General features: G+C 40.8%; 1 protein-coding gene across 2 annotated transcripts in view; it reads right to left on the reverse strand.

The window, feature by feature from the left end:
• Positions 1-20,098, reverse strand: part of uvssa (UV-stimulated scaffold protein A) — a 45,959-nt gene that overhangs the window by 10,615 nt on the left and 15,246 nt on the right. The window contains exons 9-13 of one of the 2 annotated variants that reach the window (XM_035650717.2): positions 8,762-8,879; positions 2,622-2,829; positions 2,052-2,180; positions 1,528-1,711; positions 1,340-1,442 (exon numbers count right to left, since the gene is read on the reverse strand). In XM_035650717.2, coding sequence (XP_035506610.2) covers positions 1,340-1,442; positions 1,528-1,711; positions 2,052-2,180; positions 2,622-2,829; positions 8,762-8,879 — 742 coding nt within the window. Of the gene's footprint in view, positions 1-1,339; positions 1,443-1,527; positions 1,712-2,051; positions 2,184-2,621; positions 2,830-8,761; positions 8,880-20,098 lie in introns of both variants that reach the window. The other variant, XM_035650715.2, reaches the window with a different exon arrangement.

The following is a 20,098-nucleotide window of genomic DNA, read 5'->3' on the forward strand; positions in this document are numbered from 1 at the left end:
CAGGTCAAACATCTTTCACCTTGAGTGATATAAAATACTGATACGAGTATGATATCATTTTGATCTTGAAAATGAACTCGAGGTAACTTTTTTTCCAGAGCTTTCAACCACAGCTCGAGTAGTCCACATCATACAGTTCCCTGTGATTGAGTTTGCTCACTTTTTGTCGGTTGTAACACACGGGCGAACTCAAAAAACACTTGAATTTCTGCTGGCTCAGGCAGCATTCAGGCAACTGTAAGCTCCAGAAGTGTGTGGAATTAATAATTGGCTACTCTGATTTGGTATATTGGTCTTAATTGAAACCCATTATATTCAGTTAAGTTTACAGTTAGATCACTTCTGAATTTGCAGCTACAGTGCAATACAGTCCCTCTACAAAATAATGGTCTCCTTAACTTGAAATGCAAGTGGATGATCACAGAATTTTGTCTATGGTGAAGAAAAACCTTAACAACATCCAAGTCAAGAACACTCTCGAGCAGGGAGAAGTGTCATTGTCAAAGTCTATAATCAAGAGACGCCTTCATGAACATAAACACAGATGATCTACAACAAGGTGCAAACCACTAGTAACACTCAAGAACAGGAAGACCAGATGAGAATTTGTTTTACAGCATGTTGAGCCTGACTACTAGACAAGATAAAAGATGACAACTGGAATCCACATTAAAAGGAATTACTTTAGGAGAGGCACAGTTTTAAAGCAAGTTGAGCCACAGAAACTTTTGAATGTGATGCAACTTACTGTTAACTTTTCCTGTTAATAATGTTTAGTGTATGTGTGAGGCTACATCCATGCTGCTAAATTTTAGTTTTACTTTTTCGCCCTGAGTCCACACTATTCAAGAGTTTTCGAGAGCCTAAAACCAAAAAGACTGGAAACAATGCGGGTCCCATTTTAGTTTGAAAACCCCAGGGCTGCGTTTGTGGTGAGGACAGGTAGAAACAGAGATGTTTGGAAACGGTGACGCAGTTACCCTCCTTCGCTTCCTGGTTGGTTTTTATTAGTCACAAATCGACTACCAGTGGTGATTGCAAAGCGTTGTAAACACTGGCCGTCAGACAGTTCCACCTCGTTGAGGTTTAGAAAATAAATCCCTGCTCTTTTCAGTGCTGTTTCTCAATGGTCCCAGTTCCAAAGCAACCAACTGCAGAGTGGACACTCTGCTTCCTATTTACAATGGCACACACAAGTCCAGTGTACATGAATGGTCACGTTATATGCAATTTCAGATGTGATAGTATGGACAGGGATTATTACTGATATGGAGCTTAAACCCTAATGTGGATGGAAATTGTTTTAGTTTTAAAACAGCATGGATGTGTCACTCCTCACCAGGCTGTTCCTCCCTCTTCCTCCTCTCCTCCCTCAGTCGGTCCTCCTGACTGCAGGGTCGACCCTCCTGGTCTCGAGGAACGATTTGGCCATGGAAGGGACACTGGAGGAAGAACTGTCATAGGTCAGACACACACAGTGTACAGTATAGGAAACAGAAACGGATGGAAATGTGTTTGACCTGTTACCTTGAGCCGGTCCTGCCTCTGACACAGCTTTCCATTACCCAGTGGAGCTCTACAGTAATGACTGACAGGAGTGAAGCTTCCAGGGAAGGAGATGTATCTGCTCCTGCTCTCTGCCAGCAACTGCTCATTCTCCACCTCTTCCTCAACCTCAACGGGAACCCAGAACTGATGCTGAGAGGCTGCTCTGCACAAGGAAAAAGCATGTAATCACAGCCTTCAGTAATCTGCAATTTAATGTAAAAACTGATCACATTAATTGTTACTGTATTAAAACAGCTTTTATTCAACAACCACAACATTTACAACTAAACCACAGAACGACAGTAGAAGACAGACGAGGAGAGTGTGAAATTTAGTTTAGGAATGCAATAACAGATAATAACTCAACTTTTTTACCCTTCTTTTTTATGATAAAAATGAAACAGCTCAATGAACTGTACAGCCAAGTAGGGCTTTTGTAGCTATGAAGGATAAATTTTCTTTCTGTGTGTGTGTGTGTGTGTGTGTGTGTTCGGTCTTATTACTTGATGATCTTGCCAGCATTGGGCTGCTCCTGGCCCCAGTAGTACAGGTCCAAACCAAATGGAACCACGGGAGCATCAACAGGCTTTTGGTCTGAACTGGACTGAGATGAACCGAGCACTGATGAGCCGCTGCTGTAGGAAAGACACGTGGAGGGAACGTTAAACCAGCTGCATCCCATACAACTTCAAAAGAAGGAAAACAAAATGTTTCATATACTGGTTTGATAGAAACAGGACTAAAGCGTTTGTCCTTTTTGTGTTTGTGTCTCTGTGTTTACAAATTGACATTATCCTTTGTAATTAGTTGAGAAATGTACGTTTAGACCGCTAATTAGTGGTTTTGGGGTCTGAGGTATAATGAGATGAGGTGAGGTAAAGGAAGAGAAAAGCTGGTCCGTGCACTGATGAGTGATGGTGACTGTAGGTGTATGCTGAGGCATGATGGAAAAAGGTGAAAAGGGTGGACAATGTGAAATGGAAGAAGGCAGATCCAGGGGCAGATCCAGGGGCTTACAAGAGGAGGTTAAAGAAGGTGGAAATGTTAAGAGGAAAGGTGGGAGGACTTGTCACCTGGACTCCACAGAGAGAGGGAGGTTCTGTCTGAGGAGGCGCAGCGTGGCAGCTGCACAGGTCGGATCCTGCTCCTCTTCTGTGAGATGCTTCATACGTCTGGAGGAAGGGGAGTGGGAGGAAGAATGAGGAGGTGGAGCTGCAGGTCTCTTAGCAGGAGGTTTTCCTGTGACAGGTGCTGCTGAGGTGGAAGGAGTGGGATCCAAACCTGCCGACGTAGACAAGAGGAAATTAAGATTTAACTGTACACTTTAATTTGATAGACACACCCTCTTCTCTCACTCATCTGATCTACACCACACCAGTACACTAATCCAATTGGCTAGAGATTTTTACTCTGTTTCCCAAAAAAATGCAGTCAGGTAGGGTCAGAGGTGAAATATATGTTGGAAGATAGCACTGCAGAACCTTCATGTTCTAGTTGGGCATCCCCGTGTGTGTTAGTAAGCAAGACAGACCAAAAATCCTGACCATATCTCATGGTGTCTACTCCTTCAACTTAGACTTTCGTCTTATAACAAAGGTTCTGAGATTGTTGTGGCTGATGCTCTGTCACATGTGCTTAAAGTCCCCCTCCACTCAAAAAAGTGTTTTTCTTCTGTTTCTGTCCTCTAAAATGTTGACATTGACTATAGGGACTTGTATCTGGTGTTTTCACATTCCTCTCCTAGAGTAGGGTTAGGGATTTCTCTGCACTTCTCTGTAACTGGAATTCACACAAATCCTGGCAAGTTAAATTTGCTGCGTCAGAAATATAGACAACAAATCGCTGTCGAATATGCAAATGTAGTCAAAGAAACCAGAAACTTCCAGTGCAGCAGAGGCAGCGCATCCTACCAGTAAAGCAGGTGTGTCAGCAGACAGTTAGCATTAGCAGTTCAAGAAAGTTTTATTATGAATCTTGCTGATCTTTTGATGATAGCCATTTTGTTGCACACATTCTGCCACCGGTCAACCTAGCACGAGCAGCTGTAGTGGGCTTTAAAGTTCTGTCATTAACGGTATAATTTTTTCCGTCAAACTGCTTTTTTCCTTCCCCTTTGAGATAACCTCTTCTGGGTAACAAATTAGCTGAGTGGGTGGTTTAAAGGGCAAATGGATTGTTGTGGTTACAGACTGACATTATTGAAGTGTTATCTTGTGAATTTGGGTTCCTCATTTTTAAGGGAGGGGGTGTGACAGCCCCTCTCTAAATCTCTCCAGTTGTCTTTAAACCATGATTGCCAGTTTTGAGAGGCTGTCACAACTGGTTGCCTGCACCTGAAGAGGGAGGGGCCAGAGGTTTTAAAATGGCTGCCATTTTAGCAATCTGTCTCCCTGATGTTGAGCCCTTCACTTGGTTTGATTTTTTTTGGTTGTTTTCTTTTCTCTTAACCAATGCCTAAGGAGTTGTTATGTTTATGTATGTGTCCGAATTTTGATGTTGCTCCGAATTTCTCCGTTGTGGGATAAATAAACGGATATCTTATCATATCTTATCTTTATTTAAATAAGCAACATTTTCCATCCTGGGCTTAGTTATGTCATTGACTAAATGCTTATGCATATTTTCACCACTAACCAAAGTGGTCAGTCAAATGTCTGTCAAAATACAACTGATGAAAGTTGTTTTGCTGGTCTTGGTTGCTTTGTGTGTGAGCTTGATCTCCAAATTTGTGTACTGTAGCTTGCGATAAATTAACTCAAAGTAAATTGGGGATGGGACTCATTAACTCCATGTTTATCTATGTTTCTATCTATGTTTATCTGTGACTCGGGAGGTAGAGGCGGTTGTCCACTAATCCGAGGGTCGGCGGCTCGAGCCACACCTCCCCCACTCCGCATGCCGATGTGTCCTTGGCCAAGACACTTAACCCTAAATTGCCTGTGTCGGCTCTTTCGGAAGTGTATGACTATAAAAAGCCCTACATAAATCCGTTTACCATTTATCTAATCCTGATTATGGTCCTGATCATCGTGTATTACAATATACTTTTATAACCCATCAGATATGTCAGTAGTCAAGTGATGGCCCATTGTCCCAACCTCACTCTACCTCATCTCACCCACTCCTCCCTCCATCATCCCTCCTTCTCTCTCCCTGTTGGGTGGTGAACAGAGAGAGAGAAAAGAAGAAGAGAAGAAGAAGAGAAAAAAGAGGGTTGAGAGGAGAGAGAGCAAAGCGGAGAAAAGGCAGAAAGAGGTATTGATTTTCGAGGGTTAAGGAGGGCCTGTAATTAAAATGTTAATTTGAGAAAGCAGGAGATAGTGTCCTGACAGCAGAGAGCGGGATAAGACGACTGATAATCAGAGTGACACAAACGTTACAGAGGGGAGGGTACACTCAGTGAGCACTTTATTAAGAACACTAACACTGGTTAGTCCCTCCCTTTGTTCTCAAAAAGCCTCAGTTCTTTGTGACGTTGATTGCAGTCACATTACTACGACATTACATTAAATTTTAAAAAAAATGCTGCCAAAGCGACTTACAATCAAGCCTTGCCTAAGGGGCCCACACTGCATATTAGCTACTCTAAAATTTCCAACCAGGAATTGATCCCCCAACCTTCGGTGCCGAAGTCAGCGATGTAACCCACTAAGCTATACCATCTCAAGGGTGTTAGTTTAGCTTAGCTTAGCTACATATCATAAGATATAGGAAGGGCGGGAGGCTTCATGTTGGGGTAACTACGTGCAGGGCTAAATGATGAGCTACAGTGGCTGATTAGTTGGCAGGGAACTTAGCAACTGCTCATAATAGCAAAATGTCCAACTGCCAGTTAGTAACAACGCTTTTACAAAGTTTGCTCAAAAGCATATTAGCTTTTTTCCACGTCTTTTGTGGAATAGAGTAAACTTCGGCAGAGGGTTTTGGCATAAATGGAAGGTCCAACAAAGCTGATATACTATGACTTCTTCCTTCCTACTCATAGTTTCTCCGTTACTTCAAAGGACAGGACTGTCCAACCTGAGTCCAACATTTCCGGTCTCTACGCAATTTTTCAACTAAGTCGTATGGGTTTGGGGCGAATGTTATAGACAGTGTAAGGGAGTTATGAAGTACTAAGAGACAGACGACCATGTTGTTGATTTGGTCTTTTCATACAATTTGTGGACATAAGAAGAGGATAAACAAAATACCATAACAGTTAAATAAAGTAAACATTCAGGAGGAGGTAGAGTCGGTCGTCAACCAACCCGAAGGGCGGCGGTTCGATCCCAGCTTCCTCCAGTCCGCATACCTTGGGCAAGACACAAATTGCCTCTGGCGGCTCTTCCAGCAGTGTATTAATGTGTATGAAAGTTTATGAATGTATGATTGCGTTAAATCCACACGGTGTGTGAATGGGTGAATGTGACTAGTACTGTAAAGCGCTTTGAGTGGTCAATTAGACTAGATAAGCGCTATATAAATGCAATCCATTTACAATAGATATACCCCTGAGGTCTATTAAGGACAGTCTGCTCCAGCTAAAAACATAGAATTGGTACATGCCATGTATGGCTTTCTTGTGTTCTAAGCAGGCAGAGAACAAGTGTATAATAAGTGTCACTTGATCTGCAGAGCAGTCTACATGAAAAAACATATCAAAGGTTAACATGAAGAAAACGCCAGCTGACAACACAAAATCAACTTTTTGTAAAGAACTCTGTTTTTCTTCATGTTTCAGATCAAATTGCAGGTGTGTGTGTCTGTGTTTGTGTGTGTGGGTGGTAAAAGCCTGTGTGCAGGGCTAATAGGGGCTCATTAAAGAGGTTGCCTTGTTAATTTGGTCTGGCCTCTGTAGATCGTAATGATCTAGCCCACTAATCACCCTGACACACACACAGCTGTTTTGGACCCATCAGATACAATCTAATTACTTTTGTGTCTAATTGATTAGTAATGGAGGGAGGTGGGAGCACAGAGGAATGGGCTCACAGGTGCCGAAGCGGTTCAGTGTGAATATAATGACTCAGGAGGCTGTTGGGGGTGCAGAGCACGGGTCAAAGGCCCCCTCACGGGCACAACACCGTGGCTGACCAAGCAATAACAGCACTGTCAACATGTTCTGTTATGGTGTCATTAACACAGACATATAAATACAGACACACACATAAACACATTAATTCACATATAAATCTATACGAGGGAAGGCAAGGGTCTGCAATATGGCTGACGGAGCAGCTGAATTTTTATGTTGTTGCCTGGAGCTTTCACATGCCCACTGATAATGATATTAACAGCATTCAAATTCCATCTAATATTTAGAAAAAAAACATGTTGCTATGTAGCTGACACAGCAATAAAATGAACAGGCAGTTGGTCAATGACAGGCATTTAACCTCTAACCTACTGTGCTGCCCCGAGGCCAGACATGATCCATACGAGTCCACACAACCCCGTTGCAAGAAGAACCAGTACTATAACAGTCATTCATTTGTAGCTGGTGATGACTGTGTGTAAAGGTAAATGAATGTGTTGACAAGACAATATCCATCAAAGATGCTCGGGGAAAATGTTTTTGAAAAGAAGCTATCTGTCTCGATTAAAAGTCTTCGCTGCATTGAAATTAACTACAAGATATTGTCAACCATCAGAACACAGTATGTGAGACTAGGTCAGATCACTAGCTCACCCATTGTGACCTGAATAGGCTCAGTACAGTTATGTCAGTCTTGGGTAAAGACCAAAACCACTTTGTTTAAGTGACTGTCAACTGATACCCTTCACTGTGACATCAATATGAGTGGGTATTCCAATCAGTTGTTGGTTTGTGCATTGGGATTTTAAATCAATATATTTACATAAAATAATGTAAAGATATATTCAATGTTTTGATACAGTAAAAAGGGAACATTTTTAAAACCTGTTCATGTTTTACTATGAATTTTGACAGTAACTAACAAGCTGGGACTAGGATGTGTAATTATGCTTAATGCTAGCTCTGCAATGTCATATTTAAACTCTTTCTCAAAATACAATATGCTTGTTGATGTCACCATAACTTTTTATAGCTCTCGGCTTTCAGTCGTATTCTCGATACTTTTTTCCCCAGACAATACTCCATGGTACAAACTCCCTGTAATGAAAACATAGCTTGCATTGGGAGACCAACAAACCTACAGTAGATTGGTTCAAGAGTCCAATGTCTAATAAATGGCAAGTAAATATTTGTAATGCCCCCTTAAGTCAATGTCCACATCAGCAGAATGATGAAAATATCTGACCTTAATGACTTTGGCTGTGACATGATGGTGTCAGACAAGCTGGTTTGAGTGTTTCTGAAACTACTGATCTCCTGAAATGTTCACACACAACAGTCTGCAGAGTTTTTGCTCAGAATGGAGCCAAAAACACCAACAAAAAAACATCCAGTAAGTAGCAGTTCTGTGTTAATGAGAGAGGTCAGAGGGGACCAAGGCTACGGTAACTCAGATACAATGGCGGTGAGCAGAAGAAGCATGTCAAAATGAACAACACGTCCAACCTTGAGGTGGATGGGCTATGACAGCAGAGACCACATCAGGTGAAGGGGATTGAAATAGAAATCCATTCACTATATGTTTTGATATTTACCAATGTTATTTCGTCTGGTGCGCAGCGTGATCGCTCACAAAAATGTGAAGGACTTCAGAACGCTCACTGCATCAGTGAAAATATGTTACACTTTCACATTTCTTTCTATTGTCTCTAATGAGTTGACTATGAGAAACAACAAGCAGTGTTGTGTTTTTAGAAATATCGTATTGATAATGCCCCCCACCCTCCAAATCATGTGCTGATGATGAATGTATGACTAATCAAGCTCCATCTTATTAAAGAGATTAACCAGACCCTAAAGGTTAACCAAAGGGACAAAATATCAGACCACATGTCATTCTAACTTTGAATCAGTCTAAAGAATAAAAATATTCTGTGCAAACTTACACACATCTCTAACAGCTGTCTTATAAATAAACGAGTTTACGAAAGCCCATCACCAACTGCAGAAGGTTGGTTCTTAGAGGTGCTTGTGTGTGTTTTTTGGCTTGTGTGTGTGTGTGTGTGTGTGTGTGTGTGTGTGTGTGTGTGTGTGAAACTTAAAAGATTAGAGCTGCAGCAGGCCTTCTTTTGAAGCTTAACCTTGTGCACACATGCATGTGTGTGTATGTGTGTGTTTGTGTGTAGTTGAACTCACCATACTCTCCTCTTAGATGCTCTGGAATGTGTGGCTCATATCCCTCTTTCTCTGGAACTTCATCAAAGTCATCGTCATCATCATCATCATCCTCCTCTTTGTCTGAAAAAGCATTCATCTAAGGGAAGAGGTTAACTTTTGTTAATATCAACACTAGAAAAATATTCATTTGATTTAAAATTTGGAAAAATGTACAACAAGTAATTATATCGAATTATGAATATTTCTGTGCAATGAGAGTCCCATTAATTGAATATTTCTGTGCAATGACAGTCCCATTATTTGAATATTTTGTCAAACTACTAGTTACACAGTTGAAATGAATGAACCCCGAATTAAAAACAACAATCATAGTCACATGTTGTGATCAATTTTGGCATGTGCACAATGCTGTCGCAATACATGCACTCAGATTTTTTGGCAGTATGAAAATTACATTATTGTGTGTGTGCGTGTGTGTGAGATGAGCCGCTATCAATGCTAAGCAGAATTTACGGTTTTTAATTTTCTAGTGAGGTTGTTAGCCATTGGCTGAGCTACAATGCAGAACACAACACTCCTATACACACAGGGGTCATTTCCATAACACAAATGTATGTGTGTGTGTGTGTCTGTGTGTGTGTGTGTGTGTGTGTCCTCAGCTGTTAAATGTGAAGTAGCTATCACTCATGCACGCGCGCACGCACACACACTCCATTCTAGCAGCATAATAATCAGTGATTAGCGTTATGAGGAGCAGTAAAACCTAACGTTAAACTAACCTCTTATTCCCAAAGGCCTCTTTTTCATTACTGTGTAATGCCCATGTGTGAAGATGTGTGTCAGTGTGTGTGTGTGTGTGTGTGTGTGTGTGTGATAAAAGGCTGCTGTGTTACTGCTGATAAGTCAGTAAGTCCATTAAAATGTTAAATTGGCTTTACAAATGTTGAGTCCTTAGATGATTACTGACACATATCCGCACACATAACTGAAGCGCAGGACAGCCAGTTAACCACGGTGGCACCACTCTGTACACACCTCTCGATCTAGCACACAGAGACCAATTAAAACACTTCATATTACAAACTAGCCGGCAACTAAACAAAGAATGCCTAATTAGTGGTAATTAATGCAGGCAAGTAGACAGAGACATGGTGGGTGGTCCAAGGCAGAGAAATTAACCTCATTCATAAAATTTGCTAATGAAAAGATTGATACAAGTGTGAAATGGATTATATTTCAAACACCTCGAAATTCTAAAGATCTCATTGTCCTGGGTGCAGTATGCTACCTCTCTATATATTATAACATAATATTTCGAGAAAAATCCCCCAGAATTTTTGACATCAAAGTCGTACATTTACAAAATACAAACCCGGATATTCCTGAGATTTAAGTGGTTAATTAACTTGAAAAAAAGTAGAGAATCTACAAGAAAAACTCACAAATCTATGAGATTAGAGTGGCAAATCTAGGAGAAAAAAAGTCGGAAACTTTTGTTTATCAAGGAACTACACTGAGTTTTTTTCCGTAGAAAAGTGATATTTCAATCTGCTCTGTCTACATGCAGTCTCTCATTCACCTCAGCTGTCATATACAAACACAGTACGCTACTCTGTAAATCTTGAATTGTTACAAGCAAGTTAAAACAAAAGCTCTCGAAAGTAAGTATGAAGTCTAACGGCCAAGTTTTTTAAATATAGCTGGTGGCGAAACCAAACCAGCCCGTCTCCACCGAAGGTAAATCCACACGGCTAATTATTATGCAATGACGTCGTCGGACCTTGGATGCGTTCTTTGTTCTTTCTAAACTTCACTCAGTATTCTGATGTCAGGAATATGCATATTTAGTGAAAAGAGCCCCTCCCACCACCAACTCTTGGTCACAAAACAATAGGACATACATTTTATAGATTGCAGATTACTGCTTACAACAGAGCGATTAAACAAGCAAGAAAATAATCTTCTCTCAAAACTAATAAATGTCAGCAGGAATAACCCCCAAATCCTCTTTTCAACTACTGGCAGATTAATCAACCCTGTTTTATGAAGTTTATCTACGGATGTGAAGATTTTGCAGTCCACCTCTGAAGTAGAACAGATATTATTAGATCAAATCTATCTCAATATCGCAATATGATTCCTAACAACCCAGAAACACATATCTTAGATTTTGAATTCCATTTTATTTATTATTTACTTATTAGTATTTTAGTATTATTATACTTAATTATTTTTCTTTAACACCCAACTTTTTATAGTATACCCAATTTAGAAATTTATTATTTTATCTTTTTCTCATCTCCTTTACTATTTTATTAATTTATCTTTATCATTTATTTATTTGTGTTTACATACAAAGAAAGAAATACAAATAAATTCTGATTGATTGATCATTAACCCCATATTCTACATGTTAGCTGATTGGACAAAGGCCAAACTAAGAAAATCTAAGTGCACATCAATCAATTTTTCCCAAAGATGGCTTCTGTCATCGGTGGTAGGTCTTATCATAACGATGTATGTACAAGTGTTCATATTTCAAGTAAGTTGGGTTTGAATTTGTCATTTGATGCTTTAAAAAGGGGGTGAGACATCAAGATTGACAGCTGAGACTGACTGGCGATTAGCCAAGCAAGTGAATTGGTGGGACCTTGATACTGTGGATCTACACCACAATTACAACTATGCAGACTGTGTTTCCTAATGACATCAAAAGCATAAGATGGTGGCACCCATAGTCAAGATATTTTAGTTCCATTTTTGTACATTGGGAGGAAGTGGAAATATGTGGTCCATCTTTATATATAGTCTGTGGGATATGACAAAACTATGCAAATACTGACAAGTGTAAATAAATTGAAAGCCTGTCAGCCGGTTTGGTCATCGTGCTGATGCAGATTTGTTGTAACTCCATCCATCCATCCATTTTGTGTTGTATAATTCCACTCATCTTGTGTATGATCCTGCTCATTGTCCTTCAACAAGCAATTTAAACCTGCCAGGTACTAGAGTTGTAATAATTGATTGATTAATCAATTAGTTGACTGCCAAAGGAATTCATTGGGAGCTAGTTTGATAATCAAACATTCACTGGTTCCAACTTCTTAAATGCAACGACTGTATCACGGTCAATTCCACTTGTTTAGATCACCGACCAGCACTTTGTTTGTGGCATACTGACACTTCTTTAATTCATCTTTCCTCTATTTTAAATCACACTCAAATCATACATGTGATGTCTACAGGGCCACATGAGTCGGGCATCTATGCACCGTTCAAATGTCGTATGTACCACTCACCTCTGAATACTCGTGGTGAATAATTAAATTGGCTCCACTGTTTTGGGAGGTAATGTATCAGGGCTTTATTTTTCTGATAACATGATCACGTGTGCACATGCACAGGGGGAGCCCACAGAAGGATCTCAGGCTAATTAAGGCGGCAGTGATAAATATTAAATCCCCATAGTGTTAGCATTATTCTGTACACTGTTAAAAATGTATTATTATTTTAATATTAATTTGCTAATATATTTTTTTGCATATTTCAAAGATGTTTTTATTGATGAAAGTTACACTGTTAATTACAAGTAATACAGATCTTGAAGCTGGGGTTCAGTCTGAGCTACATGGCGTCTCAGATGTCTACTCTGGGACTTTGTGGGAATCAAGTAATTTAAAAATGAATGAGAAAAACAGTCTGATAACAGCTGCTGTATGAGCCGCCCTGAGTCAGTGTGACCTGAAGAATTAGCATTTATGTCGACCTCATTTACTTGTTTTTTTTACTCATTGGTGTCTGACTGACTCAGACTGAAGAAAGACCCTGTAGACTGATTTGAGCTTAGTTTTTTTTTTTGTTGAACATATATTATATGAGGCCATGCAGGTGGAGTAAACAGTGTGTACTCAACTTTATTCAGTCCATCCCTGCTGCTTACAGCAGTCTGCAGATATCAGACTGTTAACAAGATGAATCAGTGAGCAGACTTTCACTTTCTGTGCTGAAAATTACAATCACTGTGGATGTTTGTACATAACTGAAGTATCTGCTGCTGACAGTCCATGCATCGCTGTATGGAATATATCAATTTTTTATAAATATGAACAATGGTGATACTCTGTGTATGTAGATCTACGAATACAGCCGTAACACATTTTACGCTGTTTTATAACCAGGAAATGTGTTAACTGACATACATACACAAAATGTGTACTTTATAATCAGGGAAACAACAGTGTTGCCCACTTTTTGAATGAAGAAAAAAATTAAGATCCCAAGAGAAATAATGAGAAGTGCTTTATGCAACGATGGCAGTTACAAGATGTGGCTAATTTATGAATCAAATTAAATTGATTCTTGATTTAATGAATTGAAATCAAATCTTGGCCTAATGATAACTCTGTGACACATATCTCTATGTTGAAATCAAATTTCAAATGTCCGATACTGACACTTCTCAATCTGTTGATGTAATCAGAAGCTTGAAAAGCTACAAAATAGACCTTGTGCTGGACTGTTTTGGCAGAGTTTCATGTGAAATTCATGTTTGGTTGTCTTTGTGTGTAAATGCACTAATTCCTTCCTTTTTCAAAGTGTTAGGGAATTCCAATAATACAAGAATACAATGAAGTCGCTGCAAAATGAACGTGTATCTGTGTGCAACATAAAGCTGCAGAGTTAAAGGTAGTGATGTGGAATCCCACTGACTCAGATAAAGCAGAGCTGTTATTGCTACAAATGATCCTTTGAATCACAGAAAAGATGCTGCCCAGAGTGAATGTGAGCTGCGAGATACTGAGACTGCATCTTATTTATTTCCAAGAGAAAACCTGAAAGAATGCTTTTAAACAGAAGAGTAACACTTAAAACACCAAACCAAACTTTCTCCATTACTCCACTGCACTTCTACACTTATTCATCCTCACAGTACAATGGATTCGCACACAGCACACGTATAAACACACGCACACACACACACACACACACACACACACACACACACACACACACACACACACACACACACACACACACACACACACACACACACACACACACACACACACACACACACACACACACACACACACACACACACACACACACACACACACACACACACACACAGATATAGACTCTATAGGTTTTGTGCTTGTCTGCTTTAATCCTGGCTGGTTTATTCTGCTCTGATCAATGACCTAAGACTAAGAAGTGATCACCCAGCTGGAGGAAAATCCTGCCCTAACATCATCCTTTCTTCCCCTCTTTCTGCAGCTTTGTCTCTAATTCACCTTAATTTAATCCCGATAGCATCAAGTGCTGTCGGCCAGCCTGGCAGAGCTGTAAGTCTTACAGTAGAATTAGCTTTTCTCCAGAAACATTTTGCTGACGGGGAGCATGCCTAAAATATGGCCTCTATTCCCACACATGGCTGGATTAGGGGGGGGGGGGGGGGGGGGGGGGGGGGGCTGCTTTGCATTTTAACAGAGCTTTGGTTTATTCTCCGTGACACACACGAGGAGAAAATCACACAGTAATGCAGAGGAGATAAAAACTAAAACTGATTCTCCAACTGAACCTCAAGATTAACCAGACAAATTAGAAGTCATGGTTTCAGTAAAGCAGGACCATGTGTCATTGTAATAGGAAAGAGACAAAACAAATATTGGTAACTCTAACATTAAAAACCAGCATAGATAGAAATAAAAACAGTTCCTGCACACAGCAGAATAAATTAAATAAAGTATTTTAAGTAAAACAAGGTTATGTGTTGCTATAATGACAATATTTATATATATATATATATATTTTATTTTTTTTATCTTATTTTTTTTTAATAGGAAGCTCCTAAAGGGAAAATAGGGAAAAGAAAAATAAGTAGTTCTTCAACAACTAAATAAAATCAAGATCTGTTGGAAGTTTTGCTAAAGTCAGGACCATATGTTAATTGGGCAACAACACAGTTTGAATGTGTGGTGCAGCAACAGCCAAGTACAACTTATCACAACTGAAACGCTGATCGGGCCATGGAAATGTTAATGAGGTTGCAACATTTTGCAAGACATTTGAATTTTCCATGATGTTTCTGAAGCGATTAATCGTTATGTATATACAATGTGAAAAATGCTCTCTACAGATTTTCTAGAGCCCAAGATTACATCTTTAAATCGCTTGTCTTGTTACAGTCTAAAATAATTTTACACAAATACAAATTCATGACTATATCTGTTGGTTATTTCATTTCTGTTGATGGCAAAACTGAATCACTTTTGAGCATATTGAAGAATTTAAGTGACACATCACAACCCAGAATGCTTCACAAAACAAAAATACAACATGCATAAAAAGCTTACTATAAGCTAAGAAATAATAATAGCTGGCTATATCAACCACCTAGATGAAGGTTTAACTACTGTCTTAGTGTATCTGTGTGGGATAAAACTGATGACGCATTATAAGTGAAGCTGATTGTACGTTTTAAAAAAAAATATATAGATGTCATTTCGAACTGGAGGCAGGCGGCTCAACAGGGTGTTCCAGACATCTTTGTCCAGTTCCTCCTGGGGGATCCCGAGGCGCTCCCAGACGGACGTGCCTGGTAAACCTCCAAAGAAAGGTGCCCAAACCACCTCAACTGAGCAATTTCGATGCAAAAGAGCAGCAGCTCTACTCCGAGCTCCCTCCAGATGTCCAATCTCCTCACACTATCACTAAGGCTGAGCCCTGCCACCCTAGGGAGAAAGCTCATTTCAGCTGCTTGTATTCACGATCTCGTCCTTTCTGGCACTTCCCAGAGCTCTTGACCATAGGCAAGGGTCGGAACGTAGATTGACTGGTAGATTGACCTTTTCACCACAACAGACCGGTTCAAGGCACGCATTACTGCTCAGGCTGCCCCAATCCACCTGTCAATCTCCCCCTCTGTTCCCCTCACTTGTGAACAAGACCCCGAGATACTTAAACTCCTTGGTCCAACCCTGGTGAAGTCTAACACCCAAAGGGAACAAATTTGACTTTGTGACAAAGATAAGCCACAGCTCTCACTTTGGGTACACAAGGACCAGATGACCCATAGCAAAGGGTCCAGTACCCCATAATCCTTCAATACCCCCCACAGAGCCCGCCAAGGGACACGGTCATACGCCTTCTCCAAATCCACAAAACACAGACTGGGTGGTCATTCTCCCATGACACCCACAGAAACACAGTTAGGGTAAAAAGCTGGTCCACAGTTCTACGACCAGGACGGAATTGGCATTGCTCTTCTTGTATCTGAGGTTCCAACATTGGTTGAAGCTTCCTTTCCAGGACCCTGGAGTAAACTTTTTCGGGGAGGTTGAAGAGTATGATTTCCGGATAATTCAAGCCCACCCCCTGGTACCCTTTTTTGAAAATTGTAACCACCACCCGGTCTCTCACTCTGTACTGTTCCTGACCTCCAAGAGACATTGAAGAGGTGTGTCAGCCAAGACAGCACCACAATATCCAGCATCTTAGCATTCAGGATCTTAGAGCGAATCTCATCTGCACCTGGGGCCTTGTCGATGAGAATCGTCTGAACTACCTCAATGACCTCTGGCAAGGATATGGGTGAGCCCCCCCCCCCCCCAAGTCTTCAGACTCTGCCTCCTACCCACGGGTTCAGGAGCTCCTCAAAGTGCTCTTTCACTGCTCATTGATGTCCCCAGTTCAGGTCAGCAGTCCCCCCCCCAACTGAAAACAGTCTGGGCCAAGTCCTGCTTTTACAGGATCTCCTTGAGTCCAACCGAAAATCAGAGTTTTTTAACATGCAGAAAAAAATTATTATTGGTCCAAAATTGGTGGAAAAAACTGGTATGTGTGTTTACAATTTATTCTTTAGTGGGACTTAATGATGATAATACCTGGTATTATCATAAGCTACATGTCATTCCTGGTCCAACACCTAAGCCGTGTCTTATCACTCAGCATCAGTGCTGGACCTGGTGCACTGGTGCACTATCACCTGAATGGGAGCAGTTCACTGCAGCCAGGTTCAACATCTGGTAGAAAGACTCAAACCAGAAGACTGAAGGCTGTTATAACTTGACATTAATGCCCATACATTTTTGTAATTGTTGGGTGTCCACATACTTTTCGTTATATAATGTATCTCTAGCAGGAATATCAACAACAGAGTTAAAAATGTACTAAACTGAGTACGTTCCCACAGGTGTCTTGCTTATTCAGCTTCTTATGCATGTCACCCTCTCCTGCCCCCTTCCTCCTTAAATAAGACTCTTATCCTTAATAAAAATGATGTGAGGGCCCCACCTCGGACAACTGCTCCCCTGACTTCATTTGTCTCTTGGCAAGTTTGATGGCACTGCATTTAAAAACCCATTCAATCTTATAAACCAAAAATTAAATGTAGTCGACTGTGATGGGCACTCAGTGCATCTGCTATTTATATGCTAATGTACACTCAGCCTGCCAAGGTCTGGCAAATTATTACTGCACAGCCATAAGTCAGGTGTATGGCAGAGGGAGGGGGGGGCATGTTAACCATCCCACACACTCATACGGAGGTGGAGAAAAGAAGCGAGGGGAGGAGGAAGTGAAAGTAGAGGGAGATGGGAGAGAGGAGGGGAGGGCAGAACACAAGGAGGTGAAAAAACCTTTTCGACGTCTCCATTGTCTCCCCTGACATGTTAATATAGCTCTCCACCTGACCACACACACACACACACACACACACACACACACACACACACATACACACACACAAAAAGACACAGCGACTCAATTATTTCATTCTACATTTAGGACTGCAATGGAAAATACTTTTTGGGGATACAGTGTATCTAATGCCACCATTATCACAAGACATTTCCCTTAAGATAGAATTCATAAATGAGTGTAGACTATGGACACCGTATGGTGTTAATGGTCTTTTACATGCCTTGCAAACTAAGCACCTCAAACCTGATATTGTGCTAATGTATCAGAGGCCAGGTTTCCTGCAGGACCCCTTAAAATGTTCCAGTTATTGTTTCTGAGTTCATATTTTAAATAATTCACTTGACTGGGAAAGTGTTGGAAGAGCTGGTCAAAGATTTTTTTTTAAATGATGATAGAATTCCAGCAGTGAATCCAGAAATTGGTGGCCAGCAGTGGATGACCGACTACAACGTTTTTTTCAGAGAAAATATCGAATCGCGATTATTTTAACAGATATTGTGATTGCGATTCAATTTGCGATTCACACACACACACACACACACACACACTGACAGAGCGAGATGTGTTGAAGAGGAGAAGGGGAGAGAGCTCTCTCTCTGTTAGCAGGCTGTCTCTTTAACGAGGGAATAGTCGTGGTGTTCGTCACCTCATGGTGCCACGTGAGACATTTTCATACGGAGTAACAGTCTCAAACAACTCTCGTATGGTTCTGTGATCGTCACTACTGTCACTGATTGTTGGCCGTACACCGCGGCGCGGTTTGTCAAGAGCTGATACCGGTTGGTGCTGTTGCCCCGTGAAGTTGCTAGGGTACCTGATGCTGCGCAGCATCTTTCTTTTTAAAACTAAAGAACCTACACACAACCATTGTGGTGCTCCTCTTCGACACTAAAGTCTCCGCTGAATAATTTTCTGACTGCGCTGTCGAGCTTGTGGCCATTGCGCAGCCGGTTAAAGTGCAGCTTGACTGCTGTTTTATTCTTTCACTGAGCACTCCACTCGCTCGCGTATCACGTGACCCGTGTAGTCGCGTCCCTTGCAATTAGAAAATCGCAAATGCGATTAATCCTTCAGCCCTACTGTGGTTCTTCCTGAAGACAGCAAAAAAATCTAAAGCTAATTAGGACCGAGTAAAGGTGTGTGTGGAATTAACTGTATGTAATGCACCTTTTTCTGCTATCGACCACAATCTATCCATAGCACAGAGTACTGGAATGCGTCGTCCAACATCTGGTCAGAGTTGAACTCTCATCTTCTAATTCTCTGAATAGATCCTGATTTTAATAACAGATGTAAAAAATGTTGAGCAAAGTTGCAAAAGCAACCTATTGTATTGAGTGTTACTATTCCAAAATAAGCCAGGCTTTAACTTCACTAGCATCTACAACAATCATCTCTCTTAATGCATATTTTGGACCAGTATTCAGTTCTAAGGACTAAGGACTGAGCAGGTCTGCTCACAGTCTCCACCTTCAAGCCATTTTAAACACAGCAAATATATTTTTTAATATAGTTCTGCTGAGAGACTGAACATGCGCTAGCTTTAATTGATTTCAACATATTAACAAACTAATTAGGCCTTAAGCTTCCATTGGAGTCTGACCTATTCAGGGCTTGATTTGCCACAACATCCCACATCTCTATTACCCCCATGCACTCCTATTCATTACAACATGGAAAAGATCCCGTGGGATCCCAGATTAATGAGAAAAAAAGCTTTCCACTCCCCCCTGTTCTCCTCTGCTCTACCCCATTATACTCCTCCACCCCCCTACACACACACACTCACGCACGCACAGACGCACCCTTTGTCTCTGGAGAGCAGTCATCTTATATGATGTATAAGGTGACATCTTTATTTCACTAACCTAGCCTGGCAGGTCTATTAGCCAGTCCAGAGCTTTCCAAACCTTTCCCTGTCAATGAGCTTATTCTCAACTGTCTAGTTCACCCCTCCCCACCCAGCCTGTCTCAATCTGTGATCAAAACAGTCATTATACATTCTTGCCTACTACCATAGTGAAAGCACACAATGCAAATCATCATTTTACCTCCGGCTCCTGAAAGCTCTGTTAGGACACCTGTCCTAAAAAGGTGAAGGAGCCCTAGGGAGACCCAGTTTGGTCCAGAGGTTAGTGACATCAGACCAGCCCAGAGATCATCTGGATCGCCTCCTTTCACACCATAAGAGATCCCTGATGTCCATAGTGATTTACTACACTGAGCCAATGTTACTCAGACAGCACCATCTGTATTTTGTCTTCAACCACTTTCGTTAGATATGTGATGAAACTACACTGTTTTACAATCTATTACTGCTAATAGTTAATATATAATCACAATAACGTTATGCAAAAATCTGCTGTTCACCTTGCATTGAAAGAGGTCTCCTGAGTGGTCCAATGAATAATAACCATCTAACACCTCAGCTCTCGTGGGCAGGCTTCGTAAGGGGTCGGCGCGCTCTTTGTTTCTTACCAGAATATACATTTCTTTCTCATCATGTTATATTCATATTTAAAAAAGTATTTGGACTTTTCCCATCATGATAACAATACCGCCACTTACATAGAGTACCCGTCTGACACCACACTGCAAAAACTCACCTCTCAAAAACAATTGGCAAATATTACTTAAAATAAGCAAGGTTTT

Source organism: Scophthalmus maximus, chromosome 9 (assembly GCF_022379125.1).
Source record: "Scophthalmus maximus strain ysfricsl-2021 chromosome 9, ASM2237912v1, whole genome shotgun sequence".
Classification (NCBI taxonomy): domain Eukaryota; kingdom Metazoa; phylum Chordata; class Actinopteri; order Pleuronectiformes; family Scophthalmidae; genus Scophthalmus; species Scophthalmus maximus.